Source organism: Xenopus laevis, chromosome 1L, assembly GCF_017654675.1.
Source record: "Xenopus laevis strain J_2021 chromosome 1L, Xenopus_laevis_v10.1, whole genome shotgun sequence".
In the NCBI taxonomy this organism is placed as follows: domain Eukaryota; kingdom Metazoa; phylum Chordata; class Amphibia; order Anura; family Pipidae; genus Xenopus; species Xenopus laevis.
In genome coordinates, this window is record NC_054371.1 from 71,514,768 (window position 1) to 71,532,936 (window position 18,169).

Here is an 18,169-nt window from a genome sequence, read left to right on the forward strand (position 1 = left end):
AATGCATGAAATGCAGAGAGAATGAGGGAGACTGTACTTGTACTAATGGCATGTGTTTCTACATCCGATATAGAATAGTTATATTATCTGCTGATGACTCTGTGCCCTCTCCTGGGGCAGCGGTGCAAGTAAGTGGAGCAGTTGGAAACTAATATGCCAGAAGCAATTTGCTGCATGAACTGAATTCCCACATGAATTGCACTTGTTTCAGGACAAAGACTTTAAACATGTTGGTGCGGCTTCTGGTTTCTGACTATGCAGTTTGTCTCTGTCAAGGTTGTATTGAATTAGAGCAGTGCTCTGTGATATCTAAGATGGTAAATTAATATTCTTTAAATAATGACTGAATAGCATAATGTTCTCTAAAAGCAGTGCTAAGAGGTTCTAGTTGCAATATATTTATGGAATATGTGGTTTAAATGGGTTTTTTTTTGTTTTTTTTAAATCTGCTAGATCTGCTCTCTGCAGTGACTCACAGAAACACAGCTGTTATCAGGGTTGGACTGTCCCCCTTGGTGGGCCCCCAGGCTGGTCCATTTTACAGAGATGCACCACCACTTAATGACCTGATAGGCTGCTGCAGTGCAATGTCTTTGCCCCCTACTTGATTGTAATCCTACAGACAGGAACTAGAGTTGCCACCTGGCCGGTATTTTACCAGCCTGGCCAGTAAAAATGATGGTTGATCCCAATGTTATTAATAGGGAAAAATGGGAAGGCCGCTATTTTTTTCCAGAAAAGGTGGCAACCCTAACAGGAACCAGCTTTTAAGTGGCAAACTTTTTCTTATTTAAAGAAGGAAAGCTACGGAGGCATTTTATTGCCAATAGATTACAAGGCTGATTATTAAATTCTGATGCTAGTTGCACTGGTTTCTCTGCTGCATGTAGTAATTACTAATCAGCCTTATACTGTGACATTTATATTACTAATTAGCCTTATACTATGACATTTATATTCTATGTGCTCAGTAAGTGACAGCAGCATAGAACATGTGCAGTGAATCAGCAGAAAAGAAGATGGGGAGCTACTGGGGCATCTTTGGAGACAAAGATCTTTACTGCTAAATGACTGTGGTTGCCATGGACTGGTACAGAAGTCCAAAACATAATGTACAGCATTTCTAGCTACTTATTTAGTTAAGCTTTAGTTCTCCTTTAAAGTGTTGGTGCAGGTCTCACCCAGTCCCCGACCGATAGAAGGTATGCACTTGGCGGGGTGGAGGTGGCTTGTGGGGAGAAGGTGGGTGCGGGCCCCTGATAAAGCAGCTCCTGTGGGCCTAGACCCCCCAGTCCGACACTACTTGCATGCTCCTTTGTGCTTATACACTTGGACTCACTGTGCTTTGCACCTCATGCAGGATAAGAAATCCTTCTCAAGGTGTAGCAGAGGTGGATACAGGCCACTATCAGTGGCGATCCTAGAGGGGGGCGGGCCCTGGTGCGTGACGCGCAGCCGGGCCCCGCCCCCTCCATGCGGCCGCATTTTCAGGGGCGAAACGACTGCCGGGGGGCCCTGAGGGGGTGCGGGCCCTGGCCCGCTCGCACCCCCTGCTCCCCCGGTAGTTCTGCCACTGGCCACTATGGGACCCTGTACTTACCAGCTGCCCTATAGGTGATAAGAACAGGGTTGGCCTGTCTCCTGCCATTGTTGTACTGTGCAGAACACAGCCAGTCTTTGGGTAGAAGTACTCTGTGTAAGAACATTAAAGGGCTCACTCTGTGGTGTGTCACTCTGGGGTGTGTCTACAGAGGAAGCAGAGCCTGCTGTTGCAGTGGGGCCCTATAAGGCCCTAATTCATTAACAATATCTATCTACCGTATATCTAGGTAGAACTGAGAAATGTTTTGGGGCCCTGAATTGAATGTTCTGTAGGTAACATTTAGTTATGCTGCTGGGCTCACTCTTGCACTATGCAAATGACACTTAGGGGCAGATCTATTCAAATGTGAGATGAGAGTTTACCACAGAAAAGCTCACTCACTTTCTATTCATTCCTATGGGATTTTTAGAAGAATATTTATCAAATGGTGAACTCTAACTTTCACCCACCCGACGAGGGCTTTTAGTGGAAAATATTCGGCTTGCAGCAGCTCCTAGATATGGACACGTTTTTATAGGAACATGTTGGTATCGCTTTGAGGATCATAGATTTCTTTATAAAAACAATTGCTTTTGATAGCAACTCCTGGTTGTTACTTTATAAACAATGTTACAAAAGTCTTGAGTTCCCCAGCAAAGACAGGTCTCTTAATCAACTGCCTTATCTTACATTGTCTGACACATTAGGGCAGAGAATAGAACTTAAAAACCATAGAAAAATTGTAATGAATGTATTGCAAAGTTTTCTTCTATTATTATTATTTATTATTTTTATTATTTTAATATCATGGAGTCCTTTAGAGTATCTGCAGCACTCAGAACAGCAGTATACTGAGACTAGTTTTTAACATACAAATGAAATCTAAGATATATCAGAGAGATTTAATTATTTGTGTATATAGAGGGAAAGTATCATAGATTTACTGTAGAGAGAAAGGAGGAGCTTTGAGAACCCATTTGACAAGCTGGCTATGCACCGGCTATCATTGTCATACATGATGGTTTCATAAAATACTCTGCCATAAAACCCAGTAGCTGGGTTCTTCTATTGTTATGGCCCATTAGCCCTTCTTGGACTCTGGAAACAACTGCTGCTACAATGCTTTACTCTGTGTAGACTTGTAATTGTAGAAATCTAGATCATTTACTTTTACATCAACATTAAAAGGAAAAATGTGCCTTTGACCCTGGGATCTTCTGTGTATAAAAGGACACAATAACATCACCCAACACAATATTATATTTTGAATATATATATAAAAATTGAAAGTGTGCCAAGTGCAGAATGCAGAAATCTGACTTGTAAACAGTTTTGGATGTTATGAGGATACATAAAGTAATGGAGTCAGAGAGAAGTAATAATTACACCCTCATATGGAATGATAATCCCAACGGCTCTGGCCTGTGTGTGAGTCAGTAAATGTATAAACTAAGCAAGACACTTTAATTATATGTTCTTGTAAAGAACTGATTTTATTGAGCATTTTATACAGAGGGAACACACAGTCTATATCTGGCACCTTGTTCAAGGCTAAAATAAATCAACACACGGGTTAAAGCCAGGCTCCCTAAAGAAATATTTCTTCTAAGCAGCCCTCTCTGAGAATTCCAACATTTAAAGCAATTGTTGTGGTCATTTTTTGGGATAGGACACAGAATGCTTTTAGTCAAAGAAGCACCGCGTCCTCTTTTCCTCTCAGGAGATAGAAGAAATATAAAGGCATGTAGTAAAATGTAATGGTGAAAATGTGATAACAGGTATTTGCACTGACACTGCAGATTGCCAATATCTACTGGTAAAAATACACTGCTGGATGTTTGGACAAAAATACAGGTTCTTATCTTTGCTCACTTTATGGTGCCTTTAAGGCGGAGTTGGAGTGACAGAACAGGTTTTAGCAATTTACTTTTCTTTACTTGTACGGATTCTCACATTCATCAGCAAATGAATCTATGACTCCCTCCCTTTTGTGTAACAGCACAATTATGTCTCAGCTGTGCTCTGCCATTCCTTGCTTTCAGTTTGTCATTTCATAGACTTTTTTAGTTTATTTTGAACGTAACAGTGCTTGTGTTTTTGTACATACATATTGTGAAGCAGATGAACATTATCTTTTTTGAAAACCGGAGTAGTAGAACTAGCTTACTTGGTGTAGGATCTAGTGATGTGCGGGCCGACCTGATACCCGCGGGTCACACAGGTTCGGGTCGACCTCGCACTGGTCCTAGCGGGCAGGTGCGGGTTGAACTCTTCTCCTGCTCTCCCCTCGCGGGCTGCAGCAGGACGGGTTAGGGTCCGTGACCCGCACACCACTAGAAGGATCACGATTTTACCACAGTTTGATAGTACAGTGCTGTGGCTCATTAACAGCGCTTTACAAATAAAGTTATACATACATACAAGATATCTGCCTTTGATTTTGCCGACTCCTTCCCACCTACTTACTTTAACCCCTGGTGTCTACAGAACATTCTGACAGGAATTTATCATGCTGTGTAAAACATTGGAGACAAACATAATGCGTGATGCTTTTGTTTTCAAACTTGTAGGACAAGTTGTTGAAAACGAATTGCTGATTGGTTGCTATGGGCACACATCACCGGGAATGTTTGACTCCAATGTTTTACACAGCAGGATAAATAGGCCCCTAAGGATAGTGACACACGCAAAGATTCGGGGAGATTTAGTCGCCCGGTGACAAATCGCCTCTTCTTCAGATCGACTAATCTCACTCTGTTTTCACTGATGACAGCCACTGTGTATTTTATTTTTAAAGGCAAATAAAAATGATTGGAATTAAAAAAAAAAAAAAAAAATTGGACCATTGCAACAAAATGGATCATATGAAGCCGTGGCTCCAGCTTTATTATATATATATTTTTTATTTTCCAGATCAGATGTCTAACTGGAAATCTTCGTTTAAACTCGGCAGTGTTTTACAGCACACAGCCACCCTCTAGTGGTGAGTTTAAATATAAAAATCCTAGTACTTTAAAAAGATGCATGCTTAAATGTTGCCTTCTAGACCTAACTATAAAAGCTCTGGCACAGAAACAGGAAAGTATCTGGTGAGAATGAGTGATACTCTCCCGTATTAACATTTTTTTTGTCATGTGCCACAGATGTAACCGTTAACTATAGCCATGGACTCCCAGTGATAACCCTTACACTCCCCTCTCGGAATGAGCGCTGCCAGTTCACTATCAAACCCTTAACAACTACAGTGGGGACGTTCTTAGGAGACATTAAAAAGGAAGACCGAGGCATTGATGTGGTTGCTGCTCTTTCCACAGGTATGAACATATGTCATTTAGTGTTTCAGTTGCCTGACAATTACCACAGGAACCACTAAAACAACAATTATCCCATTCATTTACATTACTCGCACTTTTCATTTCAGACCCCAGTGGCATCCAGACTGATGTGTGATTTCAATAAACCCCTTCCTAGAAGTTTAGATCTACAAAATATTTTTGTGTATGGCACTCAGTGCCTTCTATTTATGCCACAGTTTTTAACATAAAAGGGTTATAAGGGAGGGAAGAGTAAGGCACAAACCCATGTGCCCCTAATTCTGTGTTACAAATAAGATGGATAAGTAAAAGGCTGTATTCTATGAGGCATATTCCATGAGGTGGGTTCCTGAAGATATTCAGTATATATTTTTTTCAAGTCTTTATTTTTATTTTCAAGGGAAGGGAACGTGGGAGGAACATACCACAAAATGTGGTTCACAAGCAGTATTCAACCATGAACATATGATGTGTCCCAAGTCCAGTTTAGTAGGAAACAGTCACCAGAGAAATAAACATTAGAACAATCTTACACATCCCCTCACAAGTGGTCGTTAGTAAACACATTATTCTATCTAAATACAATCTAACCAGCAGATGCACAAAATCCAGGATTCAGTTCGGGTTTCGGCCTGGATTCGGCCTTTTTCAGCAGGATTCGGATACGGATGAATCCTTCTGCCCGGCCCAAACCGAATCCTAATTTGCATATGCAAATTAGGGACGGGGAGGGAAATAACGTGACTTTTTGTCACAAAACAAGGAAGTAAATGTTTTCCCCTTCCCCTCTCATAATTTGCATATGCAAATTAGGATTCAGTTCGGTATTCGGATGAATCTTTTGCTCTGCCAGGTTAACGTCAAGCCATGGTTTCCATATCCTTTCAAATTTATCGGGGCACTTTCAAATAAGTGAGCTTGATAAATCCCATTGACCCATCGGGTAACTGTAAGGGTGTTGTTACCCATCCAGCACATCTACTAATTCTAGTAGGAACAGAATCAGGGGAACATACGTGTGGGAATGCCTTGTTATCAGCTTATTACTTCCCCCCCCTCCCCAAATTTCTGTACTGGGGGACACTACCACACTAGATGCAGAAAGGATGCCTTGGGTTCTTGGCATCTTGAGCCAAACAAAATGCAGATGCACACCTGTTCCCTCTTTTCACGTTCACGGTGCATGGAACATAGGAGGACGGCACCTCCAAAAAATGGTAAGTAAATAGAATGAATCCAGCACACAAAATCTGCTCAAGGGTTGTTACCCGTGTTTAATGCCAAGCCAAACAGGTTACAACGTTTCGGGGGCGTACCCCTTCGTCAGGTGATCTGTGCCTCCCACCTCCACCATTAAATAAGTAAAAAATCTTAATCACCACCCACATGGTAAGAAAATTTACATATCAATAAAGAACAATCAAAATGATTCCTTGGATTATAATAAAAGTCCAGAGTCCATCCAATAATCAAGATATCCAATATTCAAAGTAAAGTCCAAACACCTGAAAAGTTTATTTTGTTACAAGAAAATCTTTTCTCAAAATAAAGAGCATACACAAAATAAAATTAAACAATATAGGAAGGGATTAATCATACCTTTCCTTTTCTAATGAAAAAATTTTCAATTTAAGAGAATCTGTAGAAAGATGGAAACAAATTAGCAACATAATTTCAAACTGAATGATACATTGTTACAAATAACATCTCAGGCTAAACTCCTCATTTAACCCCCTCGGTGTTTGAGTTTGAAGCAGCCATATCCAGTAAGCCTCACGTTGTGCCAATCTTATCAAGATTTTGGTTTGATGTATATATTTTTTCTAATACCTGCCATCTTAATTGTGATGTCCTATGGCCTGCTTCAAAAAAATGTTGGTATAAAAAAGTTTCTTTTTTCTTTTTATCACTAATTCCCTTAATATCATCCTTTTTTAGTGGTTTGAAGTTTCTTATAGCAGCCTTACGTTCATTTAACCTTATTTTTACCTGTCTACTCGTTTGGCCAATGTATGCCAAGCCACATGGGCACTTTAAACAATAAATTACTCCCTGAGAGTTACAGGTATGAAAGCCTTTTGTGTTATGTTTTGTACCCTTTTGGGGATGTACCACATAATTCCCCTTAATAATACCAGTACAATGGCCGCAACTAAGGCAGGGAAAAGTGCCTATCCTGTCAGTGTGTTTTTTGTGGACATTTTGCTCCTTCTTTTTAACAATGTCAATGTAACATCACCTTTTTAGGATCTTCCAGTGCTTTAAGATTGTTTTCCTTACATATTTCGCATTGATATCATATGTAGAAATAAACGGTATGCGTTTATCATTATTAGTAGTTCTTATCTGTTTATGTAAGAGTTTAGTTCGAGGTATCTTACTAACCTCTTCACGAATTTTTAATAGGTTATTTTTATCATAACCCCTTGTATGAAATTTTTCAATCATCTTCTCAGATTCACATGTATATAATTCATCATCCAATGTAATTCTCCTAACCCTCATTAATTGACTTTTTGGTAAGCCATTAAAAAGGCTAGGGGCATGGAAACTGGTAGGACTCAATAAATTATTACGGTCAGTAGGTTTTGTAAAAACTGTAGTTTTAAAACCATTATCAGATCGGCAAATATCAACATTTAAAAAGTGTATATTAGTAGGATGGTACTCTAGAGTGAATTTTAAAGTGCTATGTGCAGTGTTTAAATATCCAAGGAATTCCAACAATTTCTCCTTGCCACCTTTCCAAAGAAAAAAAGTATCGTCCACATAGCGCCAATAAGATAAAATATGTGACGAAAATTCAGAGCTAGCAAAGATAAATGTGTTTTCAAAGTAATCCATAAAAATATTTGCATAAGCGGGTGACATATTGGCCCCCATGGCGCAGCCTTGTGTCTGTAAGAAAAAATTGTTCTGAAAAGAAAAAACATTTTTCGTAAGTACCATCTCCAATAAAGTGCACAAAAAATTGATCTGGTGTGTAGGTGTTTTTGTAAGGCCCAGATAAGAACGAACACAATCAATGCCTTCATTATGCGGGATAGACGTAAATAAATCACATACGTCAAGAGAACATAGGAGGTAATCATCTAACGGTACTACTATCTCATCCAAACGTAGCAAGAAATCACCTGTGTCCTGTACACAGTGTTTCAACATTGGAATTATTAATTATCTTAATTATTGGATGGACTCTGGACTTTTATTATAATCCAAGGAATCATTTTGATTGTTCTTTATTGATATGTAAATTTTCTTACCATGTGGGTGGTGATTAAGATTTTTTACTTATTTAATGGTGGAGGTGGGAGGCACAGATCACCTGACGAAGGGGTACGCCCCCGAAACGTTGTAACCTGTTTGGCGTGGCATTAAACACGGGTAACAACCCTTGAGCAGATTTCGTGTGCTGGATTCATTCTATTTACTTACCATTTCTTGGCATCTTGGCCATCCAGATTGCTGGCCCATTTTTTGTTGCTTTGTGAGGATGACGTATAGTTATGGATACATTTGTATTGGATAAGCTGGAGTTTAAATCACTGTAGAGCGAGTCAGTGGCTTCATCCCATTGTTCCTCAGTCAGAGCTGGAAGTGACTGTTATCAGAGTTGCTGGGCTCTGGCAAAGGGTGGGGGGACGGTACCTATGAGCACCTGATACAGTGGTTTATTTTTATATTGTTAGCTTTCAACCATATTCAGCCTAAGTACTGTATTTTAGAACAGATATGAAATTAAAAATACCACAAAAAGCTAAATCTTCTTATAGAAGGCATTGATTTAGAACCCATACATATATTTACATGATTACAGCTAGGATTTAGTAGGGGTCTCGGATGTTAACAAATGACAAGTGGGTCACTGGAGGGCAAGGAAAAATCATATGGGGCACAGTGTACTTAAAGGAAAACTATACCCCTGAACAATGAATAAAAAGATATTGCATAAAACAGCTTATATGTAAAACCCTACTTCATGTAAATAAAGCATTTTCATAATAATATACTTTTCTAGTAGTATGTGCCATTGGGTAATCATAAATAGAAAATTGCCATTTTAAAAAATAAGGGCCGCCCCCTGGGATCGTATGAGTTCAGTCTTTTGCGTCCACACTTCTTCCTGTTACAGTTAGAGTTGAAGTATTTCTGGTCAGGTGATCTCTGAGACAGCATAGAGACCATCACAAAATGGTGGCTCAAGGCAAGAGATGTAAAAGGACAATATTTACTTAAATATATATTCCAGTTTGGTAATATGCCACTTAATATGATATAAACAATCTGGGCAAGTAAAATGTGGTCACCTGAAGTAAGTAAAACCAGGACATATAGGAGGCTTTTCTCAAAATTTGTGTGAAAAACAAAAATAAATGACACAATATTGTGACTAAACTCCATTCCATTATCCACTTTCTTTTCGTCCACAATTGTGCACACGAGTCTCAAATTGGCTAATCACGCTAAGTTATGGGAAAAAAACCAAAAAACACACATTTATTTTCCAGCAATTTTCAAGCAAGTTTAAAAACCACAGAAAGGAAATTGATTTGTTTCTGTTTAGCACAACCAGAAAGTACTAAAAGCATGTATTCCTTCAGTCTTTTTTCACACGGATATTTGTTCTTACCTACAGATGATACCAAGTTTTCTAACTCCACTTTAATGGATGTTTTGCTAATGAATGACTTTAAACTCAACATTAACAACTGTATGTACCACGTCCAGCCACCCTCCAGAGGTAAGTTCTATCAAGTACAACTATTACTATACAGAACTGCAGTCTGTCCATTTTAATGTCTCAAGTACACAATGTGTATGTTACAGAGGTAAGTGATCTGTTATCCGGAAACCCCTTATCCAGATAGTTCCAAATTACAGAAAGGCCATGCCCTATAGAATCCATCTTATCCAAATAATCCAAATTTTTAAAAATTTTAAGAATTTAAAATCTTAAATTTTAAGAATTTCCTTTTTCTCTGTAATAATAAAACAGTACCTTGTACTTGATTCCAACTATGATAGAATTATTCCTTATTGGAGGCAAAACAATTCTATTGGTTTTATTTAATCTTTGTTATTTTTTTAGTAGACTTAAGGTATGGAGGTCCAAATTATGGAAAGATCCATAAAGTGGAATAAAAGTGGTGGTAAACTGGTGTAAAATACTTTCTCCATATTCACAAACAGAAATCCGCCTAAATTCCGACTCAACCGCCGTTTTTCATTTTTTTAGTGAAAGACCGTTTACAGACACTTTTATGAATTTGTCTTTTCAACGACATAAAAATGGAGCAAAAATAACATTTTAAACAACATTTTCCCCCGACATTTTTAAAATGGAGTAAAGCTCAGTATAACTTTTCCCCATGTGTCAGATCAATTCTAATATAATCTGCTCTGTTTTGGTTCACTCAATCTTCATTTCACACCTCTTGTAGGTGCCCCATTGGGGAGTTATTAGCATATTAATAGGGATTAGCATTTTATAGTCCGGATTCTTGATGGTCGCGGATAAGGTACTTGCGGGTCAGGTAGCCGGTCCAAGCGGGTAAGAATGCAGGTCCGGGTTGTGGATTGCAGGTTGCGGGTATGGGTTCCAAAAAAAAAACCCTACCCGGAATATTCCAATTTGATGGCTGACTGACAGGTTTAGTAAGAGCTAAAGACAAATTCAAGAAAAGGTTCATTAAAATGTTGTGCGATAGACACAATCTGAAAACTGTCAGTTTAAAGGACAAATTCACAAAAGTGGAGATAGAGGTTTGTGAATTTGGTGGGAAATCTGACATTTTTATCTCCACTTTAATTTAGTCTCAATATCACCACTTTTGTAAATTCCCCCCTATGTCTCATGTTCTTATTAATCTAGAATGCAAGAATAAACTGGTATATAAGTGTAAATGTGCAGCTTAACTGGAACCTCAGTTTCCCGAAACGAATCTGGTGCAGATAATGTCAAAACAAGCCAATACAGAGTGTGAACCACTAGTATTGTAATACATAGTTTTTGTTTACTTTGCTTTTTAAATCCCTTATGACGCCTTTCTTTCAGATAAACCTTATCATCAAGAGTCTAGGGAAATGGACACCATTAAAACTCTGGTTCATCGTCTGTATACAGCTCTGCACCAGGAAGAACATCATCTTAAGAAGGAACAGGAATTACTTAAGAGGCTTGATAGTCTTAAGGAGCAAATTCAGCCACTAGAGCAGGTCTGTCCAACAAGGAGAACCTTCTAAATGAAATCACTAAACCAAACAATGTACTAGTGACAAGGTAGCACAGCTTTGCTTACAGAGTTTCCATTTGTGCCTTGCAGATCTGGGGTCTTAGGTTTGATTTTGAGCTACAGGGCCAACATCAGTAATCAAAGGGTCCCATCAGTGATGAATTACAGGGAAAACGCCGGCGTGTACCACACCAAACACTTTTTTTCTTGGGGCTCAGCAGATTAGGGGAGAGGGCCTTGGCCGTGGGGGCCCAGTCAGACCCTGAACAGGACTCCAATAAAAAAAATGGACATGTACACAAGGTCACTTCTCTAAACCGCATGATAACGCTGCAGCCCAGTGTGAATCACAAATGTACATGAGACCTTAATCAGGGACCATCACGTGTAATAAAAGTATGGCAGTGGGACACATTTCCGCCATTTATTGATGTTAGGAGTAGTAAGTCACATCTGTGCTACATAACACAATATGGCAAGGGTTTATTGCTGCAGCATGACTAGAGAAATTGTTCAGTGTAAAAATAAAAACTGGGTAAATAGGCTGTGCAAAATAAAAAATGATTCTAATATAGTAAGGCTAAAATGTAATGTATAAAGGCTGGAGTGACTGGATGTGTAACATAACAGCTAGAACACTACTTCCTGCTTTTCAGCTCTCTTGGCTTCCACAGATTGGTTACCAGGCAGTAACCAATCAGAGAGCCACATGGATCATATCTGTTGCTTTTGAATCTGAGCTGAAAGCTGAGGATCAATTGAAACTCACTGCACAGAAATGTACCATGTGGGCCCACTTCAAGTCACTGACTAATTTAGAGTTTGAAATGTAAAGTGATGCAAAGCTGGAATAGTGTTCTGGCTATTACGTTCTCTTCATTTCAAGCTACTGGTGTTCCAGAACTTTGGAATAACTGCACGTCCCTTTCTCAAAGTATACAAAAATGATTACCAATGGTTTTAAAACTCCAAAACCCCATACTTCACATATTATTAACATGTGTTTAACAGGACATGTACATCATGGTATGTAACCCACTCTCTGAAGAATGCTCATCCAAAAGCAGTCACGTTGTAATACAGTTTTTACAGTTACCTCCCCTTTTAATAGGTGGGACATAATCAATGACCATTGCTTGTAAGTGACAAAAACAAACACTGTGGCCTTCCTTTACACAATGAAGTGCCAGAGGATTCTCATCACCTTTAAGTTTACCGTCATTATATCTTCCAATAGTTGTTCTGATATGGGATTCGTGTTCAGTGACTCTGATCTTAAACATTCAATTGGTCTTACCTATGTACAGTGCTGTGGTATATTTTATCATAAACCTTTGATCCATTGCCCAATAAAACCATAGTTGTAACAATGTTTAATCTCTAAACTTTACTGCCTTATTGGGTGCGCATGTGACTGCTTAATGCATTATTTTTAAAATTCTTAAAGGCATACTGTCAAAACGCATCGGTTAATAGTGCTGCTTCAGCAGAATTCTGCACTGAAATCTGTTTCTCAAAAGAGAAAACAGATGTTTTTAGATTTAATTTGGTAATCTGACATGTTTGACATATTGGCAGTTTCCCAGCTGCCCCTAGTCATGTGACTTGTTTTCTGATAAACTTCTGTCACTCTTTACTGCTATACTACAAGTTGGTGTGCAATCAATCACCCCCCCCCCCCCGCCAGCAGCTTAACAGCAGCTGCCAGTAATAATGCCTAAAGGTTGCCAGTGATTTAACTGCAGTATAATGAATTTTATTAAAAACCAACTTCCAAATATGCTAAGCGCAAATTATTTTCCATCGCTGCAGATGAAGTCGATGATACTAACCAAATCAGATGCCAAGACCACGCGGCTCATGTGGATTGGACTGGCGCTAATGTCCACACAAGGGGGAGCTCTTGCCTGGCTCACCTGGTGGGTCTACTCTTGGGATATCATGGAACCAGTAACTTACTTCATTACCTACGGAAGCGCCATTGCCTTCTACGCATACTTTGTTTTAACCAGACAGGTGAGTGAATCCACATGTAATAGTAATGGGGTAGAGTCCTTGCACAAAAGAATAAGTGGGAATAACCTTCTCTTCTGGTACTTTTTATTGGTAGATGTCACCATTGATAGAAGCCATATAAGGATTGAAAAAGTCAATGTTTTATTCAGCACAGAGTTACATAACAAAGTAAGTTGCCCGACGCGTTTCGACTATCAAATTGTCTTTATCAAGGGCTAAAATACAACAAAAAGGCAGGATGGAGACCATTTGATGGTTGAAACGCGTAGGGCAAGTTACTTTGTCCACTGGGCCTTAGGGGCCCTCACACCATCCCCATGCCCCCCAACTGCAATGCACTCTCTGGCCCCCCATCCCAGCCACAACCCTCCTGGCCCCCCATTTTTACCTACTCCTTTAATAGGCAGCGACCAGGGCCAAGGAGAGAAGCCGAGGCAATGACCGGAGCCAGGGAGGGAGGTCCGGAGAGCTGCGGTGCTTCAAGTAGGAGCATGTCTGGACTGGCAGGGGGCCCACGAGAGCTGGGGCCTACCGGGATTTTTCCCAGTACCCGCCAACCCAGTCTGACCCTGACTATACCTACTGATTTTAACAGTTTAAGTAGCCAGATAACAGTACAAAATCCATATTGAAGTTGTGACATACTATACTATATTGGTGTGCAGGGACTCCGCAATAATCGTGCCCCCTACTAGTGTACCCCCTGTTCCTAGCTATTGGCTGTCCCGATGCAAAAAAGAAAGGTTCTGATTGGCTCAGTTGAGGACTGTGTGTGGAAGGAGGTAGACGGAGGGCCTGCAGGTTGCTGTGTAGCAAATAGATAGGGATGGTGTAGAGACACAGACAAGTTGTGCTGTACATGTAAGAGCCAGTGAGTTTGTTGAAGAGCGTGTGATGCCTGACTTGTGCTCAGTAGATGTATCTAAAATAAGGCAGAGAATTTCTAATCTACTATTACTGGCAACTCATGACTTATTTATTTATTCTCAATGGTCACATAGTCCTTGTTCACATCTGATCTTAACCTTCTGCTAATGAATCTGATTCCAAGATATATAAATGTACCTGTGATTTTCCTGTGTTTCAGGATTATGTTTACCCAGATATTAGAGAGCGCCAGTTGCTGAACTACTTCTACAAGAGAGCCAAGACACAGCGCTTTGATGTGAAGGAATACAACAGGCTACAGGATGAATTTGCTGAGGTAAAATTAGCTGAAAATATTGCTGCATTCAGATGCAAAGTGCTGGCAACTGGCAGGTCCCAAATGGAATCATGGATTTAGTGCAAAAATACACTGGTGAAATGACTATGCTACAGAGAAACAATTAAGAATAATGGGGCCCCATCCTATTTACTTAGTAGGGCCTTCCCCCAGTGTGCCTAGATTATTAGCCCACAGCATGTCTGCGACCATTGAGAGGAAGAGACGCTCCCACATAGTGATACCCCCCATTATATATTTGCTTTTTTATTTATTGACAGGTGGCTGGTGCTTAGGTCAGTGAACACAAGGGGGTTGGACTGTGAGCTGATGCAGGGTAAACTATGATGGATCAAAACTCTGCTCTGATTGGTCCAGCACTGGGTTTTTTTCTGCACCACTTTACTACATGCCAAACAGAAAGAGTACCCCCTATTTCCTCACACTTGTAGCACCATAGTAATTAAAGAGATCATTCACCTTTAAATTAACTCTTAGTACTATTCTGAGTATAACTGCAATTGGTTTTCATTTTTTATCATTTGTGATTTTTGAGTTATTTAGGTTTTTATTCAGCAGCTCTTCAGTTTGAGAGACTGGAATATAAAAAGGAGAGGGACTGAACAGAACGATGAGTAATAAAAAGTAGCAAAAACAATAACTGTGTAGCCTTACAGAGAATTTGTTTTTAGATGGGGAAGAAGGCAAATAATTCAAAAACTATTAAAGAAAAAAATGAAAGTCCAAATGGAAAGTTGCTTAGAATTGTCCATTCTATAACTGGGGGCAGATTTATCAACGAATTTCAAGTTTTTTTTATGGCTAAAACTGTTTTTTTAAAAATTCGATTTTCGAGATTTATCATACTCTGGCCCTGTAAGAACTCCAATTCGCCACCTAAAACTTGGCGAATTGCTGTTTTAGTCAATGGGAGAAGTCCTGGAATCAATTTGGAGTTGTTTGCACCCTTCCTGACATTCAAGTTTTTTTCGAAGAAAAAATTCGATTTGAGTTTTCGGGTTGATCCCATTCTCCAGAGTTTAGAAAATGTGATTTATTTTTTTTAAGAATTTGGAGTTCGTGGGAGTTTTTAAATACACCCATGAATTTGAAGTTCGACCCTTGATAAATCTGCCCCTAAGTATTCAGTTAACATTGAACCAACCCTTTAAAATTGTAAAGGTGCCTTTGTAGAGCTCTTTTACTGTGGTTTTTGGGCAAATATAAACACTGCATCTGTGTCATATTAACCAATGCAATCAGCCATATGGGAATAACACTGAGAAAATGATGTTTCATCCTAAAAACAGAATAAAATGCCCCAGTAGGTTCCAGGGAGCAGAAATAATATTTGCTTATTGTAGAGTGTCAGCCCCATGAGCCAGTCAGTCTGTTCACCGGTAACTACATTAGGGCTGTGGAATCATCTATTCTTTATTCAATGATAAACTTCATGCCAAACAGATATAAAGGTATTGCCTTCACCTTGATACTGAAGCGACAAAGAGTGAAGCAGAGCACACTCCTAGAGATAAGATAACGAGAACTCCTGGTGCACAGTGCTAGGAGTCTGGCGACCTCCAATATGACATCAAAATGGTAGACACACTGGCACACAAGGAACTTTATGCAGGGTTACCCCTTGCGTTTATTAAGTGCGGACCTTGATACACCCCAATAGGTATTTACCAGGAACTCCGTGTGGTTTATCTCTAAAGTCTAGAAATGAAGAGATTTTATGTCGAATATCTTCAAATCATCAGCAGCGAGCCAACACCACAATCCCTGGCTAACTCTTGCCAAAGTAAGGGGAAATGCCCACGGCACAAATATTCAAAATGGACATATTCCCTCTATGGGCAGAATTCAGTAAATATTAGGAGCCCCATTCATATCCCTAAAAGCACTGGTCTGAAAAATCTACCCGCAATCTCCAAAGAACTGATAATAAGCTTCTCTCTTTACATCCCATTCTATAGCCAGCGTCTTCTCACAATGTTCATTAGATAGAACCTCAGTACCACAGTTTTCTTTTTGGCTTCAGACAATATGACATTTTGGCGGTTTCGCCTTCCCACTTTTCTTATTTTTACAAAAATTCTTCAGTACCTTAATTTCTGGGTGAATTATAATATTTCCATGTGTTCACCAAAGATTCTCTCTTTGTTTGCAGACTGAAGAGAGCTTAAGGCGTCTGCGAAATCCTCTCCGGCTGGGGCTTCCCATTGAACAGCTGAATGAAAAAGAATAATATTTTTTTTTAAGGCATCAATTTTGTAATAAAAAAAAACTGGAAAATGCTGCCCACTGTTTTCTGCAAATGCAATAAATTATAACAAATGAACCACATTTTCTTTCTTTTTTGTCCCCTGTGATTTTATGCCAGTGTTTAGTTTGAATAGATCACCATGAATTTTACCAAATATTTGTAGGGCCTTTTAATGCTCAGTTATTCTTAGTATTGGAGAATGCTTAAAGGAACAGTAACACCAAAAAATGAAAGTGTTTTAAAGTAATGAAAATATCATGTAATGTTGCCCTGCACTGGTAAAATTTATCTGTTTGATTCAGAAACACTACTATAGTTCATATAAACAAGCTGCTGTGTAACAATGGCAGAAATTGAAAAAAGGCTACTGTATCTGACAGGTCAAATAGTGGATAACAGATAACACCATTATGTTCTACAGAGTTTATCTGCCATCTGCTGTGTAACCTAAGCCTTTTCTCCCTTGAATGGCTGCCCCCATTGCTACACAGCAGCTTATTTATATAAACAATAGTAGTGTTTCTGAAATAAACATAGCAGTTTTACTCGTGCAGGGCAACATTTCATTATAATTGTATTACTTAAAAACCCTTTAATTTATTTGATGTTACTGTTCCTTTAAGCCATATGTTTGGCACTTTAACCAGTGGATGTAGGGGTCTTTCCTAAAGACTGAACATGACATTTATGGCTGAATTCTTATTTGCTCTGGATACTACTTGACTAATGAAGTGTGTTTTATTATTTTACATTTGTGTAAAAACCATGTATGTAGTTGGACAACACAAGGCCTTTTTAGACATTAATGAAGGCAGGGTATACTTTGCACGTTGACCTGAGTTTGTATGTACAATGGAGGGCCAATTAAAAGTTGCACTGATAGGGCTGGTGGTTGGCCACACATGGAAAACTCTCTAGCTTGCTCATTGTTCAGACATATAGGCTAGGAAGTAGTGATGTGCAGGTCGAGAATTTCCTAACCAATCTGCACCTTGCCCTCTGGTGTCCCTCTATTTTTATAGACCGGCGCCCGCCCCGCAGTGATGTCACAAAAGAGGCCGGGCAAGTCTATAAATTTTGGCGCCAGAAGTGATAGGTCGTGGGTGGGGAGAGCCGGAGAAGAGCTCGATCCGGACCCACCCTCGACCCGAAGATCTTGTGCAGGAGTTGGCCGTCGGCCCGAACCAGCTGACCCGTGGGCTTCAGGCCTGCCTGCACATCACTACTAGGAAGTACCAGGGGATGTAACACACAGGAATTTGTTGTACATAACCTAAAGCAGACATTAAGTACAGGGCTGCCTTGTGTCTCATTGCACTCTGCACCCTCTGTTTCACTTATGTACTTTGTGCTTGGTCACTAAGGGGCACTGGGTGCAAAAGTATCAGGCAAAAAGGCAGCCCCGGATTTTAATAGTATTCGTACTAGTGGTGGTGGTGGTTAATGATCTCTAAGAAGTATAAAAAACACTGAGGTGACAGTTTATTAAAGGTCGAAATTTAAATACAAATTTTCAAAATTATTATTGGTCAAAACTCACAAATTCGAATG

General features: G+C 39.5%; 1 protein-coding gene across 1 annotated transcript in view; it reads left to right on the forward strand.

The window, feature by feature from the left end:
* The window catches only part of mcub.L (mitochondrial calcium uniporter dominant negative beta subunit L homeolog), a 58,261-nt gene extending 41,568 nt beyond the window's left edge, over positions 1-16,693 (forward strand). The window contains 7 exon segments of the mRNA NM_001094368.1: positions 4,496-4,565; positions 4,726-4,896; positions 9,533-9,637; positions 10,952-11,112; positions 12,942-13,145; positions 14,233-14,349; positions 16,523-16,693. Coding sequence (NP_001087837.1) covers positions 4,496-4,565; positions 4,726-4,896; positions 9,533-9,637; positions 10,952-11,112; positions 12,942-13,145; positions 14,233-14,349; positions 16,523-16,600 — 906 coding nt within the window. The 3' untranslated portion in view covers positions 16,601-16,693.
* The last annotated feature ends 1,476 nt before the right edge of the window (positions 16,694-18,169 follow it).